The 14,451-nt window shown below is 34.9% G+C and overlaps 1 protein-coding gene across 10 annotated transcripts in view; it reads left to right on the plus strand.

Annotated features, from left to right (window-relative positions):
* NRXN1 (neurexin 1) overlaps positions 1-14,451 on the plus strand; it is a 672,393-nt gene that overhangs the window by 79,215 nt on the left and 578,727 nt on the right. For 4 of the 10 annotated variants that reach the window (XM_041424058.1, XM_041424060.1, XM_041424063.1 and 1 more), the window contains 2 exons: positions 2,928-2,957; positions 3,803-3,814. The exons of 3 other annotated variants lie outside the window; for them this stretch is intronic. In XM_041424058.1, coding sequence (XP_041279992.1) covers positions 2,928-2,957; positions 3,803-3,814 — 42 coding nt within the window. The remainder of the gene's footprint in view (positions 1-2,927; positions 2,958-3,802; positions 3,815-14,451) is intronic. 3 more of the 10 variants (XM_041424061.1, XM_041424068.1, XM_041424065.1) reach the window with 1 other exon arrangement.

Here is a 14,451-nt window from a genome sequence, read left to right on the forward strand (position 1 = left end):
ATCTGAGCATCTCTGTAAATTAGGCGACATAAGCAAATAGAAATATGTAATATTCAGCTTTGTATGTACTGCTGGTAAAAAAGGCTACAGTTTTTTTCATTTTACTGAAGCTGTACCACACCTTAATACCTTCACTGCAGGTTTATCAAATTTAAATTTTATTTTGGCCTGTGCTCTGCATGGAACTCACACACCAAACTATGGTATCCTACCTCCATATCCTCTTTCATTATCCTGCTCTGTGCTCCTTAACTCTCTCCTCTGAGAGCCAAGTTCAGGAGAGAGTTGGAGTGGATCACATATGAGGGATTCCTTCTAAATCTTGAATTCCTAATTCACAAAGAAATTTAAGTAAAGGTGCACAAATGAGTATTTTCAATGTATGGGAGGCCTATATGTGGCTACTTAAAGATAAAACTTCCCAGGTATATTAAAAGCAGACTTTCATTTTGCAAATCTAGCAGTGATTCCTCTCATGGCAGATTTAGCTGTATCATTTTAAACCCCTCTGTGGAATGAACAGGTATAGTATTAGTAATGCTTCACTCTTCAATAGCCTTCACCCATAAATTGCAAAAATATAAAATAAGGTAAGTATCATCAGGTGCCTGGATGAGGCAAGGGAGTATAAGTGACCTTACTGCTTGCAATGAAGTAACACAAACAGTGAAACAAAATACAGTGTCTTGAGGATTAGTACTGAATTTTTTAAGTGGTACATGTTTGGTTTGAGCAGCGTATGTCTTTTACATTCACTTGACTGCATTTTTTCATTGAACAACACTGTGACTTAAAATTCAAGCAGTTTTTATGGTGTCTTCATGAGGTACGTCTGCTCTTTACATTTTTTCTTCAAATTATATAAGAGTCATCTATTTGCAACTGACCAATTTTGTGTATCATTTTAACAAAAATAGTAGCTATCAAGCAGTGGTAATCTGAAGCTAGACTTTTGTTTAGGTTCATATAACTATGAAGTTCATATATAAATGTGAGATAGTAAGAAATCACTTTTTTTTGCATTCCACTGGGAGACAGGACAGTGATTTGTTTGAAAGACCTCGCATAAAGTAGTGGCTGAAAAGTCACTGCTTTAAAAAAATAAAGATATTAAAGAAAAAGGTGTTGCAATGTTCAACTAGTTTCAATTTTTCTTTATCAAATACAATTAGGGTCAAGTCAAAAGTCTGAGATTTATCACTATAGTTGCCAACACCAAAAGCTAGAACCCAAAGACAAATTAATCAATCACACAAAGAGACTGAAACTTCCAAAGACCACATGGCAGAGGATCCAAGGAAGGACACCAAGGAAGCACTAAAATAATGAATTAAATAATATTACCTGGTCTTTATATTCTGTGTATTCAGCAAGCCTCTCTTGCAGCAACACTTATAGAGAAAGAACACCCATGAAAACATTTCTGTGCTGTTTCACAACCTGCCAACTGCCAGTTCAGCTGTGTGATGTTTCCCAAGCAATGCTGATGCAGGCATCCCTTCAGGATCACAGTCAGCTTTCATTTACATTGCTGTGAGCCCCAGGTAATCCCACCAGCTGCAGAGCTCTGTATTTGGAAACAGAATTTATTGCACAGGAGATCAGGCACATCAGGCCCTTCAGTTTAACTACACATCTAAAACGAGTGACATTAAAAAGCAATAATTCAACAAAACCATTGTTAGACTACTTGGAACATCACTTGAGATTTGGAACTGATAAGAGAAGAATCATTTAGACTGATTGCAGTCGGGAGTATCTTCTTTGAACTACCCCCAAGTAGCGTGAGTCATTTGTGCACCTAATTTTCGTTGTGAATTAGAAATCACAGAAACTCTCTCTCTAGGAAGTCTGCTCTCCAATAAAGAGAAGGATATGTTATTGCTCACCTTCTTTGTGTGAATTAATTTCAATTAATTGCAAATAAGAAAATAATGTATGGTTTTTTGAGAAGAGGAGCACATTTAACACATGAACAACCAATAATTCCTGAAAGGGATCCTAAAACAGCTAAATTCAACAAGAATAAGTCTGTTTTTTAAATCAGACATAAAAAATGAAAAACCTTCATATATCTAAGAAAAATATTCTCCCAACATCACATTATATTCAGTGAGATTTAAGTATCGTTTTATTATCATGAATTTAAAAAATGAATATTTTTCCTTGAAGAGAAACAAAATTTGGCTCTGGATGAGTGATTATCATTATGGACATCTGCTTTGAAATGTCACTAGACCTATTCTGCTGTGATGGGATTTCATCTCACAATATAAGTGTAAAGCAAAATCCATTTCTCACAGATTGAAGAATTTGTCACTTAAATTTTCTTTATTAGTATGTATTTTATATTGCATATGTAATAATTTGCCTTCTCTGGAACAAATTCATTCTACTGTCACATTTCACACAAATAAGGAGACATTCTTTGCATTATCATTTCAATGTGATGAATAAATTTTATTTAATTACCTGAAATGCTCATTTTTATGAGGGGAAAAAGATCAGACCCAGCCCATTTTTCAGATTTAAACTTCTCCAGGGTTTAAACATCATTTCACATGTAGAGGACAGAAAGTCCTCTCAGCAAAGTGTTCAAAGCAATATAATCAAAATATGATAAAGACAGATGCATTATTAAAGGAATTGGTTGGATTTGAAAGCATTTTATTATTTTCTGTCAATGCAAATACCGCACAGAAAAAAAAAATGCAATAAAACAGCACCCGGTGTTTCAATTGCAGTTCTGTTACTTGTAGCCCAAAGCATTCCAACCAGTGGTTGAAAAATGCTCTTTGATTTCCCTCTGTGATGCAGACATCTTATAGGAAACAGATGCCTGTCACAAAACATTTTTGTCAGTGTGACAACACCACCTTCCCGTGCTCCCTTGTTCATTGCTGACTGTGCTCTTGTTTCCCTTCAAGGTCTGGCGCACCTGATGATGGGCGACCAAGGTATGGGCTCTGTTCCTTTTCCACTCTGCTTTCATTGTTTCTTCTTGTTCTGTAGCTGCTTTGAATCCATCACTGCAACCGATGGGCAAATGCTTGAAAGCTGTCTTTGGCTGCAAAGAAACACATGGTTTTAGTCGCATCTTTTTCTTTTTTCGTTTTTTGGTTGTTTTTTTGTTTTTTTTTTGTTTTTTTGGTTTTTTTTGGTTTTTTTGTTGTTGTTTGCTCCGTAAGCTTTTGTCCTTCCTGCCTCCTCAACTCCCCCTCTTGCAAAACAATAACTAAAAAGAGGTGAGAGACACAAGAAAGTGATTAAGAAAATTTTGTGTATTTATCAGAAAATGCAATTATGGGTGATCCAATAAAAGATAAACAAAGTGCCAGACCACTCTACAGATAGCTCCTGAAAGATGCTTCTCTTGTAATATTGTACACGTTGAAGAGTCTATTTGCATTAATGCATGGCTGATTGGAAATGTGCAGAAAGCACCTGCTCCTGGCTTCTGGAATGCTGAGAGTACAATTTTGCTACCTAACAAAACCAGTGATTTTTTTCCTCCTAACCATTGTCCATGTTACCTTTGTGACAGTCTTTCTTATCTAAGCATGGGTTATTGCTGTGTTTCTCTGCATGTACATGATTGGGAAGAAATAAACTAAATCCCTAATATGACACTGATTGCATCTCCATTTGTCTTCAGACACTTACCTTATACTTTGTCTCTTCATGTTCAGATACTATTGCATTTACATGTACTCATGACTCTTACTGTTGTTTCTCTCCTCTTCTTTATTCTCTTTTTGTCTGGAAATGCTTTCTTCATGGAACCATTTCACCAAATCCATAGGTAAAAGTAAAGGTATTACATGATTTTCTTTATTTTTAATGCCATCAGTATACTTTAATGTATGTGTAAATAATGCAAGTAAATGTAAAATTTTTGCACTGATAACATGAGGTAGGTATATTCTTACAGTAAATATTACATGGATATCAAGGTAAGGATAATTATCCTAAAGTGCAGGCTGACCATTTTCTAAGTTTGTTTCCTGGTTTTGTGAGGGATGTGAAGCTTTGGCAGTGATAAAAGAGGCTACAGCTCTAGGAAGTGTTCATGATGAAGTAACAGCCACATTTTGAGGTGTGCCTTTTTCTGTTCTCAAAGAGCTGCAGTCTAAACCACCAGACACAGAAAAAAACAAGTGTGATGTTGTTCAGTAGAGGCTCTCTGGAGATAAACTGTGCAGGGTCAGTCCACAGCTTGATGTACGTTTTACATGGGAACAGCACTAACTTTAGCAAGTCTTTGCCCTGAGAGTTCCTTTTATATTAATCACTTGGAGCGTATCTGAGATAAGAATTGGACAAAGGAATGAGGAAGAAAAAAAAAGCCAAAGAGAAGTGTGTGGTTTCTTTCAGATTTTTTTTTTAATTCTTTTTGTTTTTATGTAAAGAATGCCAGTGTGTTTACTTCCCTTCTCCCAGAGGAAAAAGTGCAGTAGGGGCAAGAATTTTTTCCTGTATAAATAAACAGCAGGTTTTGCTACAAGGACACTTGTTCACAGGCATTGTGTAAATATATTTTTATGATAAGGAGGTGGTGATCAAAAGCCATTTAATCTCTGTTACATACGATGAATAATACAGTTCTATTAATCTTGAGCATTTGTCAGTGGTGCCTATTCTTTGTATAAATCAGAAATTCGGTCTGCATGGTCATACTTTCCTAAATAGTTAAATTAGAAACAAGCTTCCAAGTTTGTTGGTGTCTTGGATGATTTAGTGTTTCCAGACCTGGGAAGTTCATGTAATACAAAGACAGTAAATACAAATCTGTAGTATCCCTTTCCTCTTCATATCAGACCCCCTGGAAAGACTCTGTACCTGTATAGGTGGGATACCATTTGTGTGTGTTCTGGAGCTCTAAGTCTTCTTATTCAGGAAAAGTTTTAAGCAATTATGAAAAACAATCTGCTCATTTCTTTATTTTATCAGATCATTTTGTTTTGTATGCTATATGACTGTTTCTTTTGTTTCTTAACAGTACATAGTATGTGTGATTTCCTAATTACTTATTTTACTATCTTATTCCTAATCAGTAGATATCCTGGCTGCAGCTACCTTAAAATTACATTTTTTATTAACTGAACCTTGACACTATAGATAATTTTTATTAATAATGCACAGTTATTTTTCTAGATTGTTCTGTACACAGAATAAATTATGTAGCATGTATGGCATGAAAGGGGGTTTTTTTTTATGAAAGGAGCAAAATATAAATATTATGAATATTTATTATGAATAGTAGCTGATATGGAGACCAGATTTTTAGCAAAGCGTATTTTTTCTAGTATTTTGAAACATTTAGACTTTTATATTTTTATTTTTAAAGTTTTAAAACTATATATTTTTAAAAATTACCTGTATATACAGGTAATCTTTAAAAAATATAGTTGTTAAAACTTTAAAAATAAAAATATATTAACTATGTTTAATGTTCAGTAATGTGCCATGTAACATAATTTAAACACTACTCACTTATCATCTAATCATTTGACTACATTTTACCTTTCATATTTTGATTTTTATTAGATTTATCGAGTTAATATAGACATAATCATTACTATGTTTTGAGAATCACAATACTTCTGCACATATAATGGTGTATATTTGTTTAAATTGATAGAGAGTGTTTATATGTATACCAACTCCAGTTGCTTGTAACAGAAAACATCCCTCAATGTTGAGCCATATCCTGAACCAGGAAAAAACAGCCTCATTTTGTTGACTATCCTGAAACTACTAATACCAGCTATTGAAACCTGTAGCCTTGAAGCAGTTGTTATAACACATATTTGTAGCACGTGACAATATAAAAATATAGGAGGGTGATGGAAAGGAATGAAGGGAAAAAAGAGGAAACTCCTTTGTTATAAGTTCCATTCCTTGAGAGGTATGCAAGGGCAGTAATTGAAAAATTCTGAGTGATTATATAATTAATCAATAATATTTTGGAAATATAAGCAATAAAACACTTTTAAGAAGCTTTACAATGTAATTTGTCCTGAAGAGCATAAATGGCTGAAGTATCACCATCTCCTTTAGTTGTGCAGATATTCTTTGGGATACTGGAAAAGGAGAAAAAAAAATCAAATCAGTATATCTTCAGAATTAGGACAGGGTGTTAACAAGGTAAGGACGTGGTGTGGACAGAGGAAGGAGAAATGAGGCAGCCTCTCCAACTGGGCAATACTAAGTTCAGTACTATCTCACAATGCCCCTGATGTTTTTACAACATTTATTTGTAAATCTAAATTGGGATACGCCAGATAATCTCCCCACGAATTACTCCTTGTAGATGCTATGCCTAATTCTAGGAAGATCTGCAGTCTTTTATTTATATTGGCATTTGTTTCTTTTCTGACAAGCACCATATATTCAGAAATATTTAGGAATTCCTTTTTTATCCCCTGGAAATAACTGACCTGTATAGAACTTTAGGTTGTCACAGCTCTGATGGTGAAAAGTCATAAGCAAGGTAAGGTTTGTAAATGGTTTGATGTTTTTACAAGACCACTGAAAAATCCCATTCAAAGCAATTGCTTGAATTCAAAGCAATCCTTAAATCTGATGCTCATAACAGGCAGATTTATTTGCCCCAAACAAATCTGTGCCCAAACAAATTTTGTCTGCTCTCTCCAACTATTTGAGGTGGTCTAATAAAACCATTTCCACCTATAGGCCTTACTTCGTCAAAGTCATGCAGGATTATTTTGTGACGAATAGTAATATGACTAAACTTAGATGGCAGCTAATGCAAAACACTCCATTTCTTTGTTTTCAAAAAAAAAATCTCATACTCTTCATATTCTTTTGGTGAGCAATGAAAGGACTTTATAATTCACAAACTATAAGAGTGACATGTAATACTTAATTTTTATACTGCAGTTCCCACTAAGCCTATACATATTTTTACCTGTAGTTTATTTATATGTAATTACCATACTTTTGACTATATATATTACTAATTCTGTTCCTAAATACTGTGTTCATACTCCTGTTCTATTATTTTAGAGATTATGTGCAGCTTTAAATTATATGTGAGTCACTCAGGTTCGTAAAAAACTATTAAATCTTAGCTAGCTGAGCAATAAGTGTTTCTACCAAAAAATTGATAGTACAACTGCAATTTATTGTATTAGATTGCAGGCCTTTGATGTGCTGGTATTTGCTTTACTGTGTATAAATGCTGAAGAAAGACTTCAGAATGGCAATTTATGTATGTGTCAACATCCTTGACAAAGGAGGGCAAGCTTTTTCTTGCACATGCTGTCGTACAATACCTGTAACAACAAAGTGGCACCACTAATTTTTTATCAATCATGCAATTTACTTGACAGCTGGAAAAATAGAGCATTGAAAAATAAAAGCAATTTAAAGAAATACTTAAGCAATCATGAGCATGAAAGTGGCATGTTATAGCTAAGTAATTATGTATTGCTTGTGTCATGCAACACAAATCTCACCTTGTGCCATTAATCTCCCCCAACATCAAACTGTCTGGAATTTGGTCATTAACCTTCCTGCAGCCACAAGTTCATCTTACTGGAATTACTTTCATTTTTGCTCTGGTTTTGAAGAACTAAGATGGTCTTGGCTTCTTGCACTCTCATTGAAACGCCTCTCCCCTCCTCATCCGTTCTGTGTGCTGCTTCAGGGTGGGCCTGAGAGACACCCATAGCCCAGCCTTCCCTGATCCAAACCCCCAGCAGTCCAGAAACCCTATAAATACTTAGGCACAGCCCTGGACTCAAACTCAGCTCCTTATTTTTGGCTCAGTGCCCTGTTGACATGGACTCAGTTTCATGCCTTCTCAACTGCAACTGGCTTTTGCCTGGCAAGCACGAAACATGGATGGAGGGCATTCCTGACTCTGTGGACTCATTCACATAGTTATATACCCTAGGTGATAGCAGCTGGTTGGAAAGACTCCCTGCTAGAGCCAAAGTGAGGTAATTTAGGGGTTTGACACACAATGGGGTTGCCAGGGTCGTGTAACTGAAATTGTTTCTAGGTGACGTTACAGAGAAGAATGGATAACTTCAGCTTCCCCACTCAATCTTGTAGTTGCTTCTATTGATAAAAAGATAAAAATCAACAAGGTTTAAAAATTAAACCTCCACAAGTCCCTTTGAAGGTCTTGGAAAATCTACAAAATTATGAGCATAAGAATTTTAAGAATATTATCTTTAAAACTACCATTATTTTTAATGAGCATTACAATTTTTTTAATAAATTAATGAACTTTAAATAGAAAGTTCATCAAAGTACTCCAAAGAGCAGAAGCTACACCTCATATCTCTTCTATAATGACTTCCTTTTTGCTAAAGAATCTCATCAGCATAGTTAAATACAGACTGCTGTTCACCAAAACTATTATAACTAAGTTTTCATGTATAACTCATACTCCCATGCCTACAAATATATGTTCCAATAAATATTTGTGCTATCCTTATATTTGTATGGTCAATGTGTTCAAATTTTGGTTGAATATCATAATGAGCTATACACTAAATGTTTATTTTGATACATTGAAGCAAGTAATTTTCTTGCACTTCAGTGGGTGATCCCTGTGATCCTGGAATATTGGCATGTGAAGCTGCAGATTCAAATTTATGTTGAAATGTGATCAACTAATGGTCCCCAAGGAGATAAAAAAATGCAGCAGAAGATGGCTGCTGAAGAAGTTTTCTATCTGAAGCACATGGCTCAGAAGAAACCAACCAACATCAGGAGAGGAAATGCAAATTCTTCCTTGAGACACACATACTTGAAATTTTATCTGAGATGGCTGATTCCCCATCAGCAGTATGAAAAGAAATCATAAGGACCTGTCATAAATATCAAGAAAACTTTCTGATGAAAGGGGAACATACTTATTTTTAAAATAAAATCACCACATGGTAATGTCCAATCCACACCAAGAATTCTAGTGTCTTACCACCATGAAAATAAAGAATTTACCATGTTCTGAATCATTCTGATGGCACTCAAAATTATCATGTAACTTGTGTATTTTTCATAGACTTCCTATGGATTCAGAGGAAAGACAATAATGTGTATCTCTGGAGGATTTAATGCAAAAAAATGTTGTATTTGCAAATGTGTAGATTTCTGCTGGGTCCAGTAAACATTGCAGTAGGAGATAATACGTATGCAAGATTTTGGCTTCCTCAGTACAAGGCTCCACTTTGAGCACAGGTTTATCCAGAAGATGGGTATGGTGACAGAAAACCTTTCAAAATAATATTAAAGTTCTTTCAGGATGAAGGATGTGCATTTCAGGCCAAAAAGTATGAGGGGATTTATTTGGGATGGAAAACAGTTAAGCTGTCACTCTCAAGAGGTAAAAAAATAAATTAAAAAAAAAAAATCAGCAGGTAAGCAATAAAGAAATAGGAAAACTTAGCATTTCTTCCTTAAAGCAAACTTTTCTTTAAATGTATGTGTAAATGTACATAGAAAATGAGAATTTAAAACTGCAATGGCCTGTACCTTTTTTGCACAGTGAAATTATATGAGTTTTATACATATTTCACAGACATTTACAATGAAACAGGTATTTGAGAGAGGTGTATTCCTTGGATATTGGATTACCCTTGAACCTTCTTGTGAACCAAATACATCACCAGAGTGTCACTAAAGATTTCAGTTTCAACCCAAGATTGTACTGTATCTTCCTAGGATGAAATTCAGTCCTTGTAATCTACAAGAGCAACTAAACAAATGAGCCCAACAGAATCTAATTTCTGTTATTTCAGTGCAAATCAAAAGTAGTTGGAAATTACTGTACATCTCAGAACAGAAGTCTCAGCTGATTTTAACATTAATTCAATCAATCACACTCAGTTGAGTTTCACCAGTTAAGTGGAAAGAAATTAGAGCCCCAAGGAAGAGTATTTTCAAACATCTCTAACATTTGTCTACATGCAGGATTACAAAATTCTGGACTAAACTTTAGCACAGTTTCTAAAGAAACTAAATCTAATGAAAGTGAATAACTCTTAAGACCACTCTAAAATTGTACTGGTATAACTGAAAATGGGGACTATGCTCTTTAAATGCACATTATAATGATATTTTTCTACTGAGAAGAACTCCCTGCAAAGGAGTTGAAAAATATTTACATATTCAGATCAGAATCAATCATTCTTATAGAAATAAGAATGCTGCATACAAATTTTTTAACCTACTCTTTACAGGAATTTTCTTTGGTGGTAATAACATGCCAAGGTACTTAGAAATGACAGAAATTTGAGTTATCAAGTCATCTTTAACCTCTTTTAATTAAAATATATAATTTACACTGGTACTACTAATATACCTCTTTCCTGATTTTCAAAGACTTCTATAATCCTAATGTTTTTAATTGCTCAAAGGTAGCTTTCTGTATTTACTTTAGGGTCCACCTAGAGCAATTGAGCAGAACAGTGAAATAGTGCAAAGAACTGGGAAGTTCAGGAGCATAAAGGAGGATTCCCAAAGGAAATTGTGGAGCATGGAACATGGATTTTGCTATGAAATTCTGCCCTCATCATTCCTTTAATGGTTTTCATGGATACCAACCTGTTATCCAGATATGGGTTTTTTCAGACTTGGGAGGAAACAAAAGTGACTGAATCTTTTTATTGAATGAATTTATTCTAGTGAAAGGAGTCCTTTCTTCCTCATTAAATCTATATTCAGGGCAAAGGTTTTTTTTCTGTTGGCACCCATTTAGAACAATTTTCTCATCAGCACTTCATTTCATTTAAAGGCAGTTTTTGTAATTTGCTGCTATGACTTAGAAGTTGTGGTACTTTTTTTTCCCCCACTCAAAGTAGACATTTATTCTTTAAAGAAAGGAAGCATCTGGACTGATTCACTGGCAACTAATAAAGCTGTATAAAAGCAACCTTGGATAACAAGAGGCTACCACAGAACACCTGGCACTGCTGGCATCACAGCCTTGACTTCAGTAGCTTCTCTGTATTGGGGGTGGGAGGAAATAAAAGCAGCTGGGTCTAATTCCTTTCATCTGCCTTTGCATATTCTTCAGACAGAGGGGAGTCTGCCTGGAAAGGAAAATTCAGCATTAAGTGAGTATAAGTCCGGGAAATTTTCACCAGGGTTACCCTTAGATAACAGGTCTGTCCTGAATTCGATATTATGAGCCGTGGTTATTCCATTTTCAGGAGTACTCACCTGAAAGAAAGGAAGCTAAATATCTTTCTGTGGCCATTAATACTCTGCTTCTGAAGCATCTTTTAGCTGACAAAAACCTGAGAGGTTCCTGAGACAGCTGCACTGGTACTTAGGTGACCCCACTCCCAACCAACAGTAACATCTCTCTCTAGAGCTAGAAGAATTTACTTCATTGAGCCTGAGTGTCTCTGTTAGGAAGAACCTGAGTTATATCAAAAGGTGCCAGATAAGGGCTTTTGATCTCAGGAAAAGGGCATTGCAAGCCTTTTGCTGGTAATACAAGCTGGTCTTTTGATTTTCTCAGTTAATGGCTCTGCTTAACCACTTGGTCTTACAAGGTACTTACAAGGTACATTTAGTATTTCTACAAGTCTGTAAGAACTATTTAAAAAAACCCACCAAAGTTGTTTACCTGCAAATCACCATTGAAAACTATGTTTGCAAGCTGTGACTTTAATATTGAAGCTGTCCAAAACAAAGCATAAATTAGTTTTAAAGCCAATTGCCTGTTTGACAATGCTATTTGCACTATCAATGGATGTTTTATTTAAATGGATATCTGATATTATTTGTATTAACTGCAGCTACTGACTAGTTGTTATGCAATTTTCAGTTTCAGAAGAGTCATTTGGCTGTGGTTATGTTGAACTCTAGCACTACTGTATATTTACATCATCACAAAAGTGATGGGAGATTTCAAAGTGTTCTATTTTAATTTAATCTTCATTTGCTTGAACACCTCTATATCACTGGGGTACAAGTAGTGAACTGGTGCTCTCATTTCATCCAAATGCTTCTGAAAATCATGACTTTTGCAGTTATCCCTCTACGTTTTTAAGTTCTTACATCTTTATGCACCTTCAAACTCAAAAAAAGCAGCTGTGACTATGTCAGTCATGCATTGATATTTTTTAATGTCCTTAACAGGTTTTTTTGTCTCTATACTTCTCTGCAGTGAATTATTCAAATAAGAATATTGTTCATGACTGTGACTGTTATAATATTAGAGGAAAATTTATATTTCAGAAAAGAATAATGTAAAAGTATCTAAGCCCAAGATTTGACCAACAAAGCTAGACTTGGAAATTAGCACTTCTGTGTGATTCTCATGTGACATATTTATCTGTGTAGAACTTTTATGCATCCTATATGAGACAGGAAAATATCTATAGCAAATCTATATTCTGAACATTACACAAAGCTTCCTGAGTCCCACTGGTAGTCTACTGCTACATATTTCCCCATATGCAAAGAAGGGGCTGTTCAGGCTCCTATGAAGAGGATAAATTCCTGTATTCCTTTTGAAAATATTGGGAAGCACTGAATACATGGAGTAAAACACTGTAAGTCATTCACAATTCTAAAGGACAAATTCCTCAACAATTTATATTAACATATACACATTTACCATGCATACGTGGAACTGCATTCAGGATGTAGTCACATCAGCAGGTAAATAGAACCTGCTGTACTTCATCACTTTACCTCTCAGAAATGGCTCTATCTCAGCTTTTATAATGCTTTATATAATGACAAATGTGTAATAAAAATCACTCATGTGTCATTATGTGTCATTTATTCTCTCTTCCAGGAAAATCATGCATTTGATGTTTATCCAGTGTTCTAAAATAGCTGATAGACTTACACCTTGCTAACAAGACTATTCATTTTGGTTGCCCCTGAAATGAATAGGCTAGTTAAAGAAACAGGTTTTTGAGAGTTCTGCATTTATCAAGCTGTTATAAAAGCAAAATGAAAGTTTGATTAATATTTTCCTTTTCAAAACACCTAAAAGATCTGTGTATCACCCCTATAGCTTTTAATAAGTACATATAACTCTGAGAAATGTACATATATCTAGGTCATGCTAATTATCCACCTTGGGAGGCAAGAATGTGCCTATACTCCTCTACCTAGTTGGCATACTCTGGAGACCCAAGTCAGAAGAGCAGGCTTCAGAAAGTCTAAAAATACATTTACTAGGTTCTTAGCCATTAAACTGCTTAAAGAGGAGGTCTCTCATGTACTAGCTGACAGCCTGTAATTTCTATTATGCAGGAAATGAGACTAGATAATCAAAAACAACCTTTCTGGCCTTGAAGTCTATGAATCACACAGAACAGAAAAATTACTGTGGCAACATGTAAGAAAATTGTCAGGCATTAAAAGAGCCACACTGTTTTTTGCTTTATTACTGGCACTTTTATAATGTTTCTTGTGTTGATGGAATTATGTGTCAGTGAGCTCCCCCAAGTCAAGCCCTTATGGACTAACTGGAAAAACCATTCAAAGCATTCCCTCAAGCCAGGATGTAACATGAAAACTGAAACGCCTTCATGGGAAAGCCTCAGACATACATGGAAGTGTGAATCAAAGGGAGGTTAATCTTTCTCAAACTTCAATATTTTGGTATGGTTATTTATTTTGAATACTTTGAATGGAATGCTGCAGTTAATCTCATATTCAGGAGCATTATGCTATTCAGTATTTTTATTTTATACAGGTTCTCATAACACATTTGCAACAGGTTTTGGAGGTCATTAAGTTACACTGTAAGAAATGAGCTTACCTTGTCATACAGTGACTGCTACACCAGATAAACCCTGGGCAAAACATTGTTGTGGATTATTTGTGCAGCAAAGCTGGAGCTGTTCATATCTGTCCTTTTATACAGGGAAAAATGCTTATAAAAAGCTGGAAAAATAAGTGAGAAATAGAAATTGTGATCCAATCTAGGAAATGCTATAAACTAGTGGGTAACACAGTTCCACAAGAGTGCTCTGAATTAGAGAGAAGAAAGATTCAAACTTATAAGACCCAGAGTCTTTTAATATAAAGACTGAAGTCAGCATTCTAATATTTAGTTTCTCTTTGAACCTCACCATTCAAATTTATATTCATTGAAAGTTAAGTAGTCTTTTTTAGTTGCAATATGCTCACACAAAAGGAGAGGATGGAATCATAGGCCACTTTATTGAAGGACTTATTATTCTACATCAGAATTATCTTTATTCATGAAGACTTCAAACACTTTCTTAATGTTTGGTTTTACTGTAGCTAGAAAAAGATCCTGCTTTTTGCTAAAATTCAGGAAGACAAATGAGACTATGTTGTTTCTCCCAGAACATATGAAAAAAAAAAAAGGAGTTATTTAATTCAATGGAGTTAGAATATTTCTAGCTTAAAAAAATTCCAAACCTTTCCCCAGTAATACATGTTGACTATCAGGGAGAAGAGGAAAGCCAATTTTTG

The sequence above is a fragment of the Onychostruthus taczanowskii genome, unplaced genomic scaffold (assembly GCF_017590055.1).
Source record: "Onychostruthus taczanowskii isolate IOZ18803 unplaced genomic scaffold, ASM1759005v1 scaffold80, whole genome shotgun sequence".
In the NCBI taxonomy this organism is placed as follows: Eukaryota; Metazoa; Chordata; class Aves; order Passeriformes; family Passeridae; genus Onychostruthus; species Onychostruthus taczanowskii.